At 44.9% G+C, this 12,448-nt stretch overlaps 1 protein-coding gene across 1 annotated transcript in view; it reads left to right on the top strand.

The window, feature by feature from the left end:
- The window catches only part of LOC147703652 (uncharacterized), a 1,900,603-nt gene that overhangs the window by 872,657 nt on the left and 1,015,498 nt on the right, over positions 1–12,448 (top strand). Inside the window, exon 7 of the mRNA XM_086929537.1 lies at positions 7,988–8,023. Within this exon, the coding sequence (XP_086785663.1) occupies positions 7,988–8,023 (36 nt within the window). The remainder of the gene's footprint in view (positions 1–7,987; positions 8,024–12,448) is intronic.

Below are 12,448 nucleotides of genomic sequence, written 5' to 3'. Positions count from 1 at the left end.
AAACATATTTCAGGTTATTGCATCGCTCCATATGGATGAAGTCCAATTGGATCACCTCAAAGGGACATGAAGGGGGAGCAAAACTGCCAGGGGGAGTTGGGGTTCCTTTGCCAGGGTTGTACATCATACACACCATACAATTCTTCACCAGACGTTCAGCACATTTCGTGATACCATCATTCTTCCACACAGGAGACAACAACTTACAAATACCTTTCGCGCTAATATGTGCTAAACCATGCGCCATTGTCACAACGGCCAGCACATACGCATCGGGCAACAACCATCTTTTCTGATCCGACAAATCAATCCAACAACCATTCGCATCCAACTTTCCCGTACTTTCTTTCCACTTTGCTTTTTCAGTCTCGGTGGCCTCATTCTGAATTTCTTTCACACTCTCGATAGTGTCCTCACACATGCTCAATTCTGTAGGCCACCTAACCGAACTCATCACATACATTCGAGTGCTAAGGTTCCGGGCAGTCTCCTTAGCGATCTCGTCTGCAAACGCATTACCACGACCAACATCGTCCGTCACCTTACGATGCGCACTACATTTAACAATCGCCACTTGCTTAGGCAACGTCAATGCATCCAAAAGATCATTCACAAGTTGGCCATGCTGAATCTTCGTACCGTGCGACGTCAAGAAACCTCTCTCTCTCCACAATCGTCCAAAACTATGTGCAACGCCAAATGCATACTGACTATCGGTATACACATTCACACGTTTCCCTTTCGCTAACACACACGCTCTAGTGAGAGCGATCAACTCTGCAGCTTGGGCAGAATTCTGATTCAACCTTGCAGTCTCAACAACAGTATTCAACGTTACAACAGCATAAGCAGTAGTCACATCACCATTCGGCAGCTTAAAACATGACCCATCCACATACAGTATACCATCCGGATCTTCTAATGGAGTGTTTTTAAGGTCCACTCGACCTTTTGTTTCTTCTTCTGTCCTCAAATAACAGTCATGTTCTGTTATTTCATCTGACTCTGAGCTAATTGGTAACAAAGTTGCCGGGTTCAGGACATTACAACGTTTTATTTGAATGTGGCTTGCCAACAACGTCAACTCGTACCCAGACAACCTCGCACTCGTCAGGTGCTGAGTTTTCGTACGATTTAAAAGAGTATCAACTGCATGCGGAACCATCACCGTAAGCATATTATCCATGACCAATCCTGCTGATTGTCGGATGGAGACCGCAGCTGCCGCTGTTGCTCTCAAGCAACTCGGCAATGCTCTAGCTACTGGGTCCAAGGTCGAGGAAAAATATGCACATGGACGTTGCTTACCACCAAAAGGTTGCGTTAAAACACTTAAAGCACAACCTTCCCTCTCGTGAACATATAATGTGAACGGTTTACTGTAGTCGGGAGTACCCAACACAGGAGCCGAACACAATGAATCACGCAGTTCAGAAAAACTTTTCTGACATTCATCCGTCCATGGTAAAGGAGTTGAAACATCCTTGCACGTAAGAGCCACTAATGGTTTCGCTAGCAATGAAAAATTTGGAATCCATTGCCTGCAGTACGACGTGATACCTAGAAAGGCACGCACATCTCTTTGGGTTTTTGGCACAGCCATTCGTGCAATTGTAGCAATTCTCTCTGGGGTCAACCTCCGTCCCTCCTTTGACAATAAGTGACCTAAATAGGTCACTTCTTGACAACAATATTGGAGTTTAGAAGGGGACACCTTATGATTCAACTCACAGAGATGTTGCAGCAATTGCACCGTAGCAATTCTACAAACGTCCTGAGTATCAGCAGCCACCAATAAGTCGTCGACGTATTGGATTAAGGCCGCACCGACCGGCAACCTAAACGCATCCAGTTGACCCTTCAAGGCTTGACTGTAAATCGATGGACTTTCACAGTAGCCCTGAGGAGCGCGTTTGAACCGGAAACTGCGTCCACCGAGAGAGAAACCGAATAGGTCTCTGCTCTCTTCGGCAATCGGGATGCTGAAGAACGCATTCTTCAAGTCAATCACCGAAAACCACGATGCAGAAGCTGGAATCAGAGTCAGTAGCGCCGTGATGTCAGGCACAACAGGGAATTGAGGAACCACAATTTTATTCACCTCCCGTAAATCGATAACAAAACGATAAACGGGTGGTTTCGAAGGATCAGTACGTTTAAGAATGGGCAATACGGGGCTGTTGCACACGTTTCCCCGAGTCTCTTCAATAACATCTTTCTCGATCAGATCATAAATGATCGCTAACAATGCTCGTTCACCATCAAGAGAGATACGATACTGGGGAATGCGTGGCAACCGCACATTAGATTTCAACTGAACAACATAAGGGGAGATGTCAAGCAGGCCCACATCATTGGGACCTGTTGCCCACAAAGACGCAGGAAGAGAACTCAATTCCGGTGGAAGCTTATCAAGAGATAAGTACATAGGAGAGACAACCTTCTCACCTAACGTAAGCTTTACACCCGTAGGGGAACAATACAAAGTTGCATACAAACGTTTAAGCAAATCCAGGCCCAAAAGGTTTTCACCACAGCCAGTAGTCAAAATTAACGGAGCTTGAAGCTCGCGTGGCCCAATTGTAAGGGGCAAAGGGCACGAAACTGGATTGCTAACGGGGGCGCCAGAGAATCCAACAGAAACATTTGTTAAGCCAGACAAAGGTGCGCCAGGGAGTTTCGAATGCATGATAGAACTTTTCGCTGCACCAGTGTCCAACAGAAAAGGCTCAACGACGCCCGATGTAGCAACTGCGACGTAAGGCCCTCTCTGATCAACCGGAACTGATACCACTCCCTCTCCTTGTCTTTGGCTGTCCTAGTAATTACTGTCGTCATTTCCCTGATCGACGTAATAATCGTCTACATTGTACTGCGCAGATCGTCCTTGCGATGATCCACGTTGATCAAAGCAATTATTAGAATTAGAGGAGTTATCGGAACGATCAGTCTGAGCACCACGACCCCTACCACGTGATACCTGATGTGAACCACCACGACCTCCTTTAGACGAATTACCGCCATTGCGATCGTTCAAAACAGGGCAATTGAATTTAATGTGTCCCTCCTGTCTACAATAAGCACATTGATTATACCCTAAAGATGATCTTTGGGAGGAGGAATCATTACGCGGCTGTGCTCGATTCGATTGCGACTGCGACCTATTCTGTGGGGATGCATTCTGATTTGAACGCGGAGGATACGCTTGTTGAAGCAACACTTTAGTCTTAAGCTCTTTCGTCTTTTTATCAGCGCGGTCGTTCTCTTCTTTCTCTCTGTTCTCATAATATTGTGCTGTAGCCAATATCTGAGCTGAGGTAGAAACGGCCCACGCACTCTCTGAATTCTTTAGTTTATTGCTCAAATCGGGCAATAAGTTTGAGACAAATTTATCCACAAACAATCGCTGACCACCCTCGGTACCCATATCCTGTCCACTGTGGTCAATGAATGCTTCCTCGAACCTCGTGAAGAAGTCGGAAACACTCTCGTCCTTCTTTTGCTTACAAGCTGATAGTTTGTCCCAGTTCACCCTCATAGCCGGCATAAGAGTTTTCATTAACGTTATTATTCGCTGGGGAAGAGCAGTAATCATCTGCTCAGGTTTAGCCCCACCAGTTTGTAACCCATCCGCCGCCACAATGGCAGCCCAATCACCACCTAATTCATTCGGATGATTTTCCTGCCGAATCTTAGCCCATACAGGTTGCGGTACGACATTGCCGAACAACATATCAATATCGGCAAGATTCATTATCGTAGCGTCTACAAGCTGCGATAATTCCTTGTAATACCCTGTAGGATTTTTGCGAGGGTCAGGCAAAGATTGCTTCACCTGTAGCACTTCCGAGCGTTTCCATGGGAGATGAATCCATACTCTCTGAAAATAGGGCGGAACGGGTGGAGCAGCTGCAGGATTACCAGGCATCCACACAGGTGGTACTTCACGCATAGGAAATTGACCAGACTCATCTGGCAGTCCTTCAACATCCTCAACAAACAAAGCTTGAGGTATAGGAGCGGGACGGAAAGATAACAACCGCTCAACAGCCCGTCGAACGTTGGTATCCACTATCAGTCCATTCGAGAACTGAAGTTGAAGATCAGACAAAGCGGCCAGCACTTCGTCAGGCGCATCAGCCGATATCTGACCGCGAAGAAACTTACACATTTCTTCGAACACATATCTCTGTATTGGTATATTGAATTGACAAAACGTTTCGAGTACAACACGAGGTGGACTTCTAAGAGGATTCACCATCCAACCCATCGCCATATTATATAGCGCAACACGCTCTCTGTTACCAGGAAGCTGACTACGTCTCTGAGGACCATCAGAACCAGCGGACCCATGGACAGGTCCGAGCGAATGAAAGAAACTAGCCGCAAGAGGAGAATTACGAGAACGAATCGAAGGAGAAGTAAAGGACACAGGACTAACAAGTGAAGGGGTAGAAACAGTAGCAACAACAGGAGTTAATAAGACAGGAGCAGCAGCGGGAGCAGGAGTATGCGGAAGCGGAGGAGCTGTAGGGATAGTAGTAGGCAAAGGAGCAGGAACAGTCGGAAGAGCGGGTGCGGGTTGAGGAACAGGCACACGAAGAATAGGCGGAGGAACAGGTACAGCAGGAACCGCAGGAACTGTGGTACCCTGTACATACGGAGGTGGCGACTTCATAAGATAAGACATTAAGGGATCCTCAACTGACTCTTCCTTCTTTTCCGACTCCGTAGGCAAAGCGGGATAACATTTATCCACGGTCATACGCTGTAATCTATCAAACACTTCCTTATCCCTAACCTCCTTGTCGCGCTGAAATTGCTCTGCTTTCTTCACTATTGTAGCAACATTATCTCGCTGATTTCGTTTAGTCTGTCTGATTTCTTTCTGTTTGGCCTCTTTTCGCCACAACCGAAAGGCATCAAACATGGCCGGCCTTGACTTTCTTTCGAGCAATTTAATCTCTAAATTATCTAAGATCGGGGCCTCGAAGCTACCATGAGGTGGCCAACGAAGGTCACCATCTTTCTTCGTGTACTTGATCCAATAATCATTAAAAGTAATCGGGCCTAGCCCATGTTTACTGTACAGGTCATAAGTCGGAGTTCCAACCGGAGGTATCGGACACGAGTCCTCCAGTCGGGAATCCATACCACAAGGTCTGAAGCAACTAAACAAAGTACTGCGACCAGGCATCTTGCACACTAGCCGAGTTCCACAAACTTCAAGGGTTACGGGATTTACCAAGTCCCAGCAAAGAACAAAACCCTCGGTTTTTGGCGGCTGCAGTCGTCAAACAACACAACAACAACAAAAGCGCTAGAAAAGTGTCATCAACAAAAACACTCTCACAGCGTCAACAACAAAAACACTCGCTAAAGTGTCAACAACTAAGGACTCTGGGAGCGACCCACAAATACTTAACTCAAAGATCGATGGCGTCACCAGGAAGGCCCGTCTATCGTCTCGCTCTACCAAGGTCTACGCCAGGCGCCAAAACAGGTATACAGTCAGGGCAGCAGTCCGTCGCAGCCGTCAGGAGGCGGGAATCTTCGCGGGAAAAGTCTTCGGGCCACTTATTTCGACAACAGGATCGATGAAGCGGGGTGCACCTTCCCTCGGAGATTTCACACGAAGTTCCTCACGATCGTCGGGCTTGGACCGGTACCACTGATGCAGCCCCACGTTGGGCGCCAACTGAAGGACTGGGTTCTGTAGGACCCAGCGGTGCCAGGGCACAACACCTGAAACCTTCGTGGGTAACCTGCTCCGGCGTACAAATGACAGAGACACGGGACACTTCCTTCGGCGTCAAAGATTCAAGGTTTATTTACTGCAGGGAACACAGAAGTCACGACAAGCAACACACGTGCAACTTGGGGAGACTGCTTCAAATTGGTTCTGTGGATCGCTCCTTTTATACACAATTTCCTCATAGGGTTACATTGAACACAAAGTTTATGACCCGGTTCCCACAGTCATCCCCCAGAGGGGTCGCTTTGGTCACTCTGAAACACACAAGGTCCGAGACATAAGTACGGAAACATTTGGCGGTTCCCAACTGTAAAAACCCATCTTCCCAACATTAGTGCATTCCGATCAGTAATAAACAGATCGAAATAGGAACAAGAACAGGTGTAGAGGAAGACGGAGGCAGTGGGGAAATCGGAAAGGGTGTAAAAGGGGAGGTATCGAGAAACACGAGATACAGGCATCAAAGGGACGTGCCTAATGAGATGCACGGCTGAGACAATAAGTCCGTGCGGCAAGATGAGCCTCGAGCGGCACCATCTGCTTTACAGTAGCAACCTCCTCATCATAAAGACACTTACAAAGGACATGTGTCTTCCGCAAATATCTTAGGAGTCCCAGGGTCGCGAAGCGGACATCGTCCGTTCGCTGGCTACTTGAGGGCAAGAGACAAAATGGATGCCGTATCTAAGATGGAACCCGTGGGTACAGATAGAAATACCCACGTAACAGACGAACGGTTTAAGTTAGCACAGCGAAACTGCGCATACTTACTAAACTCGTCATTTGCGGTTCATAGATACCAGACTCGACCATATTCGTGCGAGTCGAAAGCACCACTTACAATTGTCACGGAACCTCACTACCAAGGGGGTGAGCAGGGGTTATCTAGGGTTTGTAACTCCCTTACCCTGATTACAGTGGTGGGTTCTGCCTGGCTTATATGAATATCCTAGCCAACCAGAAGCCCCATTTTTAAATCAGCATCTCTTTGATTACACCCTTTCTCCATTGGATAAGATTGGTGCCAAATTCCAGATTTGAACCCTGCACCCAGCCACCCCTGTGCCACTGATATGTTATTTGCCTGAACCTTGCCTGGTGTTGATTCTTTATCCCAAAAAGCTAGATTTTAAGTATTTTACTTACCTGTAATTTGTTCAATTTGTTTCCTCCCAAAGGATGATATTATATTTCTGAATATTCCATTTTTTATCCTGAAAACTAAGATTATTGAAAAATGTATTAACATGCCACAAGGTATCTTTGGTTCTATAAAACAAACATGCTAAAATAATTATTTTTTACAAACAATTGGTCTCAGATTTAGTCATTGAGTGTGTGTATCATTTATTGCTTATGTGTGTATAACAAATGTTTAGCACTGCACTCCGATAAACCTAACTGCTCGCCAAACTACCACAAAAGAGAGCATTAGTATTATCTACTTGAGCCTCTGTAAAGACCCGAGAGCAGAGGACGGCCCGGGACCAGGGTTCAATTCCCGGCGCGGCAGGTTTCTGGACCAGGGTCAGCGGACTCGATAATTCTCTCGCCTCGGTGCCCACTCTGATCAGCGATCACACTCGGCAACTCTGGGCATTAGCTTGCCTCATCTTCACTAACGGCCCCACCAGACCGCCGGGGATGCCTGGTCTCACCCTGGAGATACCCATTAAGGGACCATCTCTCAGGGAAGCTAGGAAGGGTTTCGCAGCGGTCGAAGCGCCTTGGGACCCTCCGGGTAAGTAGCGCGCTATATAAATGCCTATACATTTACATTTACATTTACTAGTCTCTGTGGACATTATACCTCTTTTTTCTGTAGTATATACAGAGCGAGCTTCCTACATTCCTGTTTTGCCAAACACCTTTTGTCTTTTAATTTCTTTAAGGTAAATTTATATCTGATCAACAGCTGCCTTAGCAGTTCAGTTACTTACTTTGCAGTCCTGTTTGCTTGTGTGTATTGTACTGATTTAGATTTTTCCTTTTTCCACTGAATCAAATCTATTGCCTAAAGACCCTCCTCAGCCAGGTAAGACAGCCTGTTAAAACATTGCTTTGGGTAAAGGTAAACAAGACCCAAAATGAACACAGAAAATATTCTGTTGTTTCATTGAGCTCTTTTGTCCTTTTTATGACAGCAGTCCTTCAAGTACAGCAGTGGTTCACATTACTCTTCTGTTTGCTTGTGTATATTGCACTAATTTTAGATTTTTATTTTTTCCACAGGATCTGGTCTATTTCGTCCAGCCCCTCCTCAGTCAGGTAAAAGCTGTATTTAAAGTTAAATAAGACCCAAAGGCACAAACTGGTTAAAGAAAATTATGTTTTTCAGTTGAATTCCTGCTTTCCTTTTATGACAGCAGCCCTTCCAGTATGTCAGTACTTCACGTTGCTCTCTATTATGAGGTGCCAAGCAGGCCAAAAATCTGTTCCCGTCCTATATGACACATATTGGTGTATATCAGCCATAGTGGTTCACATTTGTTGGGACAGAAAAGTGCCCTGAATGGTGACAGTTGTGCAATCTTATCCCGAGTGACCCAGCGGTGTGGAAATTTAAATCCCTGTTATTGATCTTTGCTTTTGGGTGAACATGGATGATGCATTTGCAGTGTGATCTAGCCCTGTCTCATAGTAATGTGATCTTGTTAGATGAGGAGTGGCATATCAAGGGCTACCCACATTGTGGTAGAGGGCTATTGCCCTTGCCAAAAGTTAAGTGAAATGAGTGCAGTGGTAACAGCATACCTGTTTTGATAGTTGAGAATCAATAGAGTGTTTAGACTTTTTTATCTGTGCCACTGGAATGTTGCCTAATTACCCACTCATTTAAAGTTCTGCTGATGTGTACTTAACTCTCCCTCAGCCTACATGATAACTCTATGTAGAGCTGTGCAGTGAGTGATGCATGTGTGTGCTGTGTTGTATGAATACCTGTGCTTGGTAGACAAAATTGAGATCTGTGGGTTCCATTTTGGAAGCCCAGGGCCTGGAAAGGTTAGTTGGAGGTGAGAACTACAATCCCAGACAGGAGATGTGGGTTACTGATATTCCTGAGGACAGGGGCGGATGGAAGGAGATCAGAGTATCTTCTTTGCATATTAAGGGGTTGTTTGATCCAGGAAGCTGCTGGCAGTGGAACATGGGCTCATTGTCAAGCGACATAGTGGGTCTGATACGATTGGCACTGAAAGACCCGGGAATCACAATAGAGGGTAGTACTTAAGCCTTTGCATCTCTCTGAGTTATTCCAACAGCCCATGTTGTGGGACATTTGGAACTACAGAAGTTCGTCCTGTGGCTGACCCTTTGATGAAGGACAGGGCAGTGAAGAAAGCACTTCAAAGGAGTTAACTCCCACAACATGAATTTCAAATCGTCAGACACTAAATCACATCTGTGTCTGAAAATAGACTCCAAAAGTGGCAGCAGAAGTCCCATTAGCCATTTGCTAGCGTAGATAAGATCATGACTTAGCTGTTGCAACAAGGACTGGGGACCAAGGCCTGCTGGGTGAGGAGGCATTACCCATCAAGACAAAGACACTTGCCTGGACATCTGCCCGCCTGCCAGCATCAGTGCATCCTGTGATGAGGAGAATAAACTTTGAGGGAGCGAGGCCCAGTAGGATCCTGTATAGTGGATCCTAGCGAGTGAAATCTGAGGCACCTGGTCCAGTCAGGAGACTGTTACAAGAGAGAGGTATTTGTCCACTTGAAAAAGTTTTAACCCATGTTGGAGCTGCCATGAAATTTTGGGGCGTTCGTTGAAGTGACACTGTTGGGCCATCACTATGACCCCTGTATGTTAGGAGTGGCAACTAGGACTGTTGGGGCCATCACCCGTTTCGGAGAAATCCCCTCAACCATCATAAGAACTCGATGTGAGAAGCTGGCTTGGTATATGATGAACACTTATGTAAATGGGCACCCTGCATCAATCCAGCCAACTTTTATGGTGATTTTAGTGGTTTTAGACAACCTTAGAAAGCTCTCTAAGTGGTAGCTGTAGAGAGCAGCCTTCAGGCTTAGTTCAGACAGAGTGTAAAGCAGCTTGTTTTACCAGACAATAATCTTATGTTAAAGATTAAGTGAGAAAGAACCACACAGTGTATTTATTATAAGACACTCACTAACTCATACAGATATCTTCTACCCGGAGAGATACACAATGCACACAATACTTTGTAATAAAAACCGGTAATTAGCACAAATACACAGTGGTCGCCAGGGGAGACCAAACCATGTACTGAAATTGTGGTATGCCAACCACGACTCTTACCCAGACTATACCCAGAAGACGTAGATGTGCCGGGGATCCAAGGAACAACCCGAGGTAAGTTACCAGGAACAACGGAGGCCATGTGCAGACTGGGAACACGACCGTGGGCTCAATACAAATCAATAGGTAAATAGTAGTTGCAGTTTTAAAGAAGAAGGACCCTTCCCAGTGGACCCTGAAGAAACCTTGTGGAAGACAGAAGGTTGGAGAGCCACCCCACCCGTGGATACCCCAGGAACCAAGATGCCTACACCAGGGAAGCCAGGTGCATAGGTGCGAAGGGGCGTCGGAAACTGCTGTCAAACTCAATGAGAGACTTCAGGAAGATATAATAAAATTGTGATGCCTTTGCACTCTTTTGATCCAAGTTTCTGAAGATAATTCTACTTGGGGTGGCGCTGCATCTGACACACGGTGCCTGACTGTGCCTTTACCGTATAGAATCCTTATATGTGAAAGGGAGGAAACCCTCTCACGAAGACATGCGCTCTGTAAACTAGAAACTACTAGGTTTCTTCTCTTCTGTGTTGTTGAATAATTCAAAGAGTAATCAATGAGGCTTTTTTCATAGTTCATCTGATGTTTATTGCATCCAAAATATTTATTTCTTATTGTACTTCATAAGAATTTTTTTTTCATTCTTCCACATCTATACACTTTTACATTTTATCCTTTGCCCGATGCATTTCGGGTCGGGATGACCCTTCTTCAGGGGCCTACAAATAGCATAATACAGGACCTTAGCAAACACAATTGTAGAACAACAGTTTATGTATATGTTCAGGTAAAAGTAAACATGCCCTGTGTGTAAATTTAATGAGTGATTTTGACATGCGTTCGGTAATAAAGAGATGATTGCCGTGATGAAAAAACACCATCAGTGAAGATAAATACGGTTGAAGCTAAGCTTCACTCAACATAGTGCTCAAATCAATAAATAAGGGTGATGGAACAGTGCTCCGTGAAAGAAACCAAAAAGATAAAAAGCAAAATTGCAATGTCCTGGCGGTGGGGGACGGGAGGGTTAGGGGACGAAACTACGTAAGATAGAAAAGTAAGGCGGCTAAGCTTGTCAACGGAATCATAGACTTACGCGGCATAAGTAAGAACACTGGCGTCCGATACTCGTATCGAAGTGGAAGTGCAGGAAGCTACCGGAAAGGTAATTCGACACAGCTGATGTAGCCGAGGGGCTAGTCACGTGATCTGAGTCAGGAAGCTTCATACGGAAGCGGAGAAGCGCATAAAGGGCGGTGCAATGATAGTGTGAATATAGTGAAAATAAGTACACAATATATATGAGAGTCTTGCAAGAACAGCGTAGTGCGTGCAACGAATATAAGTCATTGCGGACATAAATAAAACTAAAGACATGCCGAGATTACGAGACCTCAATCAGGTGACGATCACATGATATGAGTACGTGTGCTTCATGCGGAAAAACAAGTACGAGTGTGTTAGTGTGGGTTCAATGAACGAATAAAGTTGAATCAGAAAGGTAGGAGCAGGGAAGATGACTCAAAAACAAGGAAAAAAATTAATAGAAAACTCAATGCAAATCGATGAATATGTATGGAAATAATGGGTGAAATGGTATCTGATGGTAAACTCTTGAGGTGTAAAACCATAATCAAACTCTGAGATATTACTGATAGCTGTCGATGTTCTCCTTGAAGCGGTATGTTACAGGGACATGTACATGTGCCTGGAAATCACATATATAACATGAATAACAGCAAATAACACACTGATATGAATTCTTAGAATAGTTATGTGTGGGGATCAGAACAGTCCTCTTGACAATGAGATCATAGTGTCTATTTACAAGGAACACGAGTATTCTATCCTGTCGTTCATCCCTGCTGGTTGCAGGGTATTCAATTTTTTGATCCAGAAAAATTCTGCCTTAAGTCTCTGTTTTACAGGATCCATGTTGCAGCGTTGTGACACTACCTCCAAAATGGTAAATTTGAGCTGCGCTATTTGGTGTTTAGCTTCAATCAAATGTGTCGCAACTGTGGATTTGACATTGCATGCTCGGATATTGCTTTTATGTTCTGTTATTCGAACTTTGATTTTTCTTTCGGTCTGTCCAACGTAAATTTTGCCGCAGGGGCATTTAATTGCGTATATTGTATTTTTGGTATCACATGTACTGGTATGATGTAAATCTATTTTATATCCCTTGGTAGGGTGCATGAGAATTTTGCCAACCATGACGTTATTTCAATGTACGCAGTTTAAACATCTAGACATCCACTTGTGGACGATCTTGTTTTTTTGTGTCGTAGTTAAAATTTCTTTCAAATTTTTGGACCTTTGGAAGGCGAAGGTTATGTGATCACTGTACAGTCCTTTAAGATCAGGTTTCATGTTGATTAGAGACCAATTGTTGTTGATTATTCT

The sequence above is a fragment of the Lissotriton vulgaris genome, chromosome 7 (genome assembly GCF_964263255.1).
Source record: "Lissotriton vulgaris chromosome 7, aLisVul1.2, whole genome shotgun sequence".
Lineage (NCBI taxonomy): Eukaryota > Metazoa > Chordata > Amphibia > Caudata > Salamandridae > Lissotriton > Lissotriton vulgaris.
Note: the sequence above shows the minus strand (reverse complement) of the source record. Positions and strands in the feature narration are given on the sequence as shown.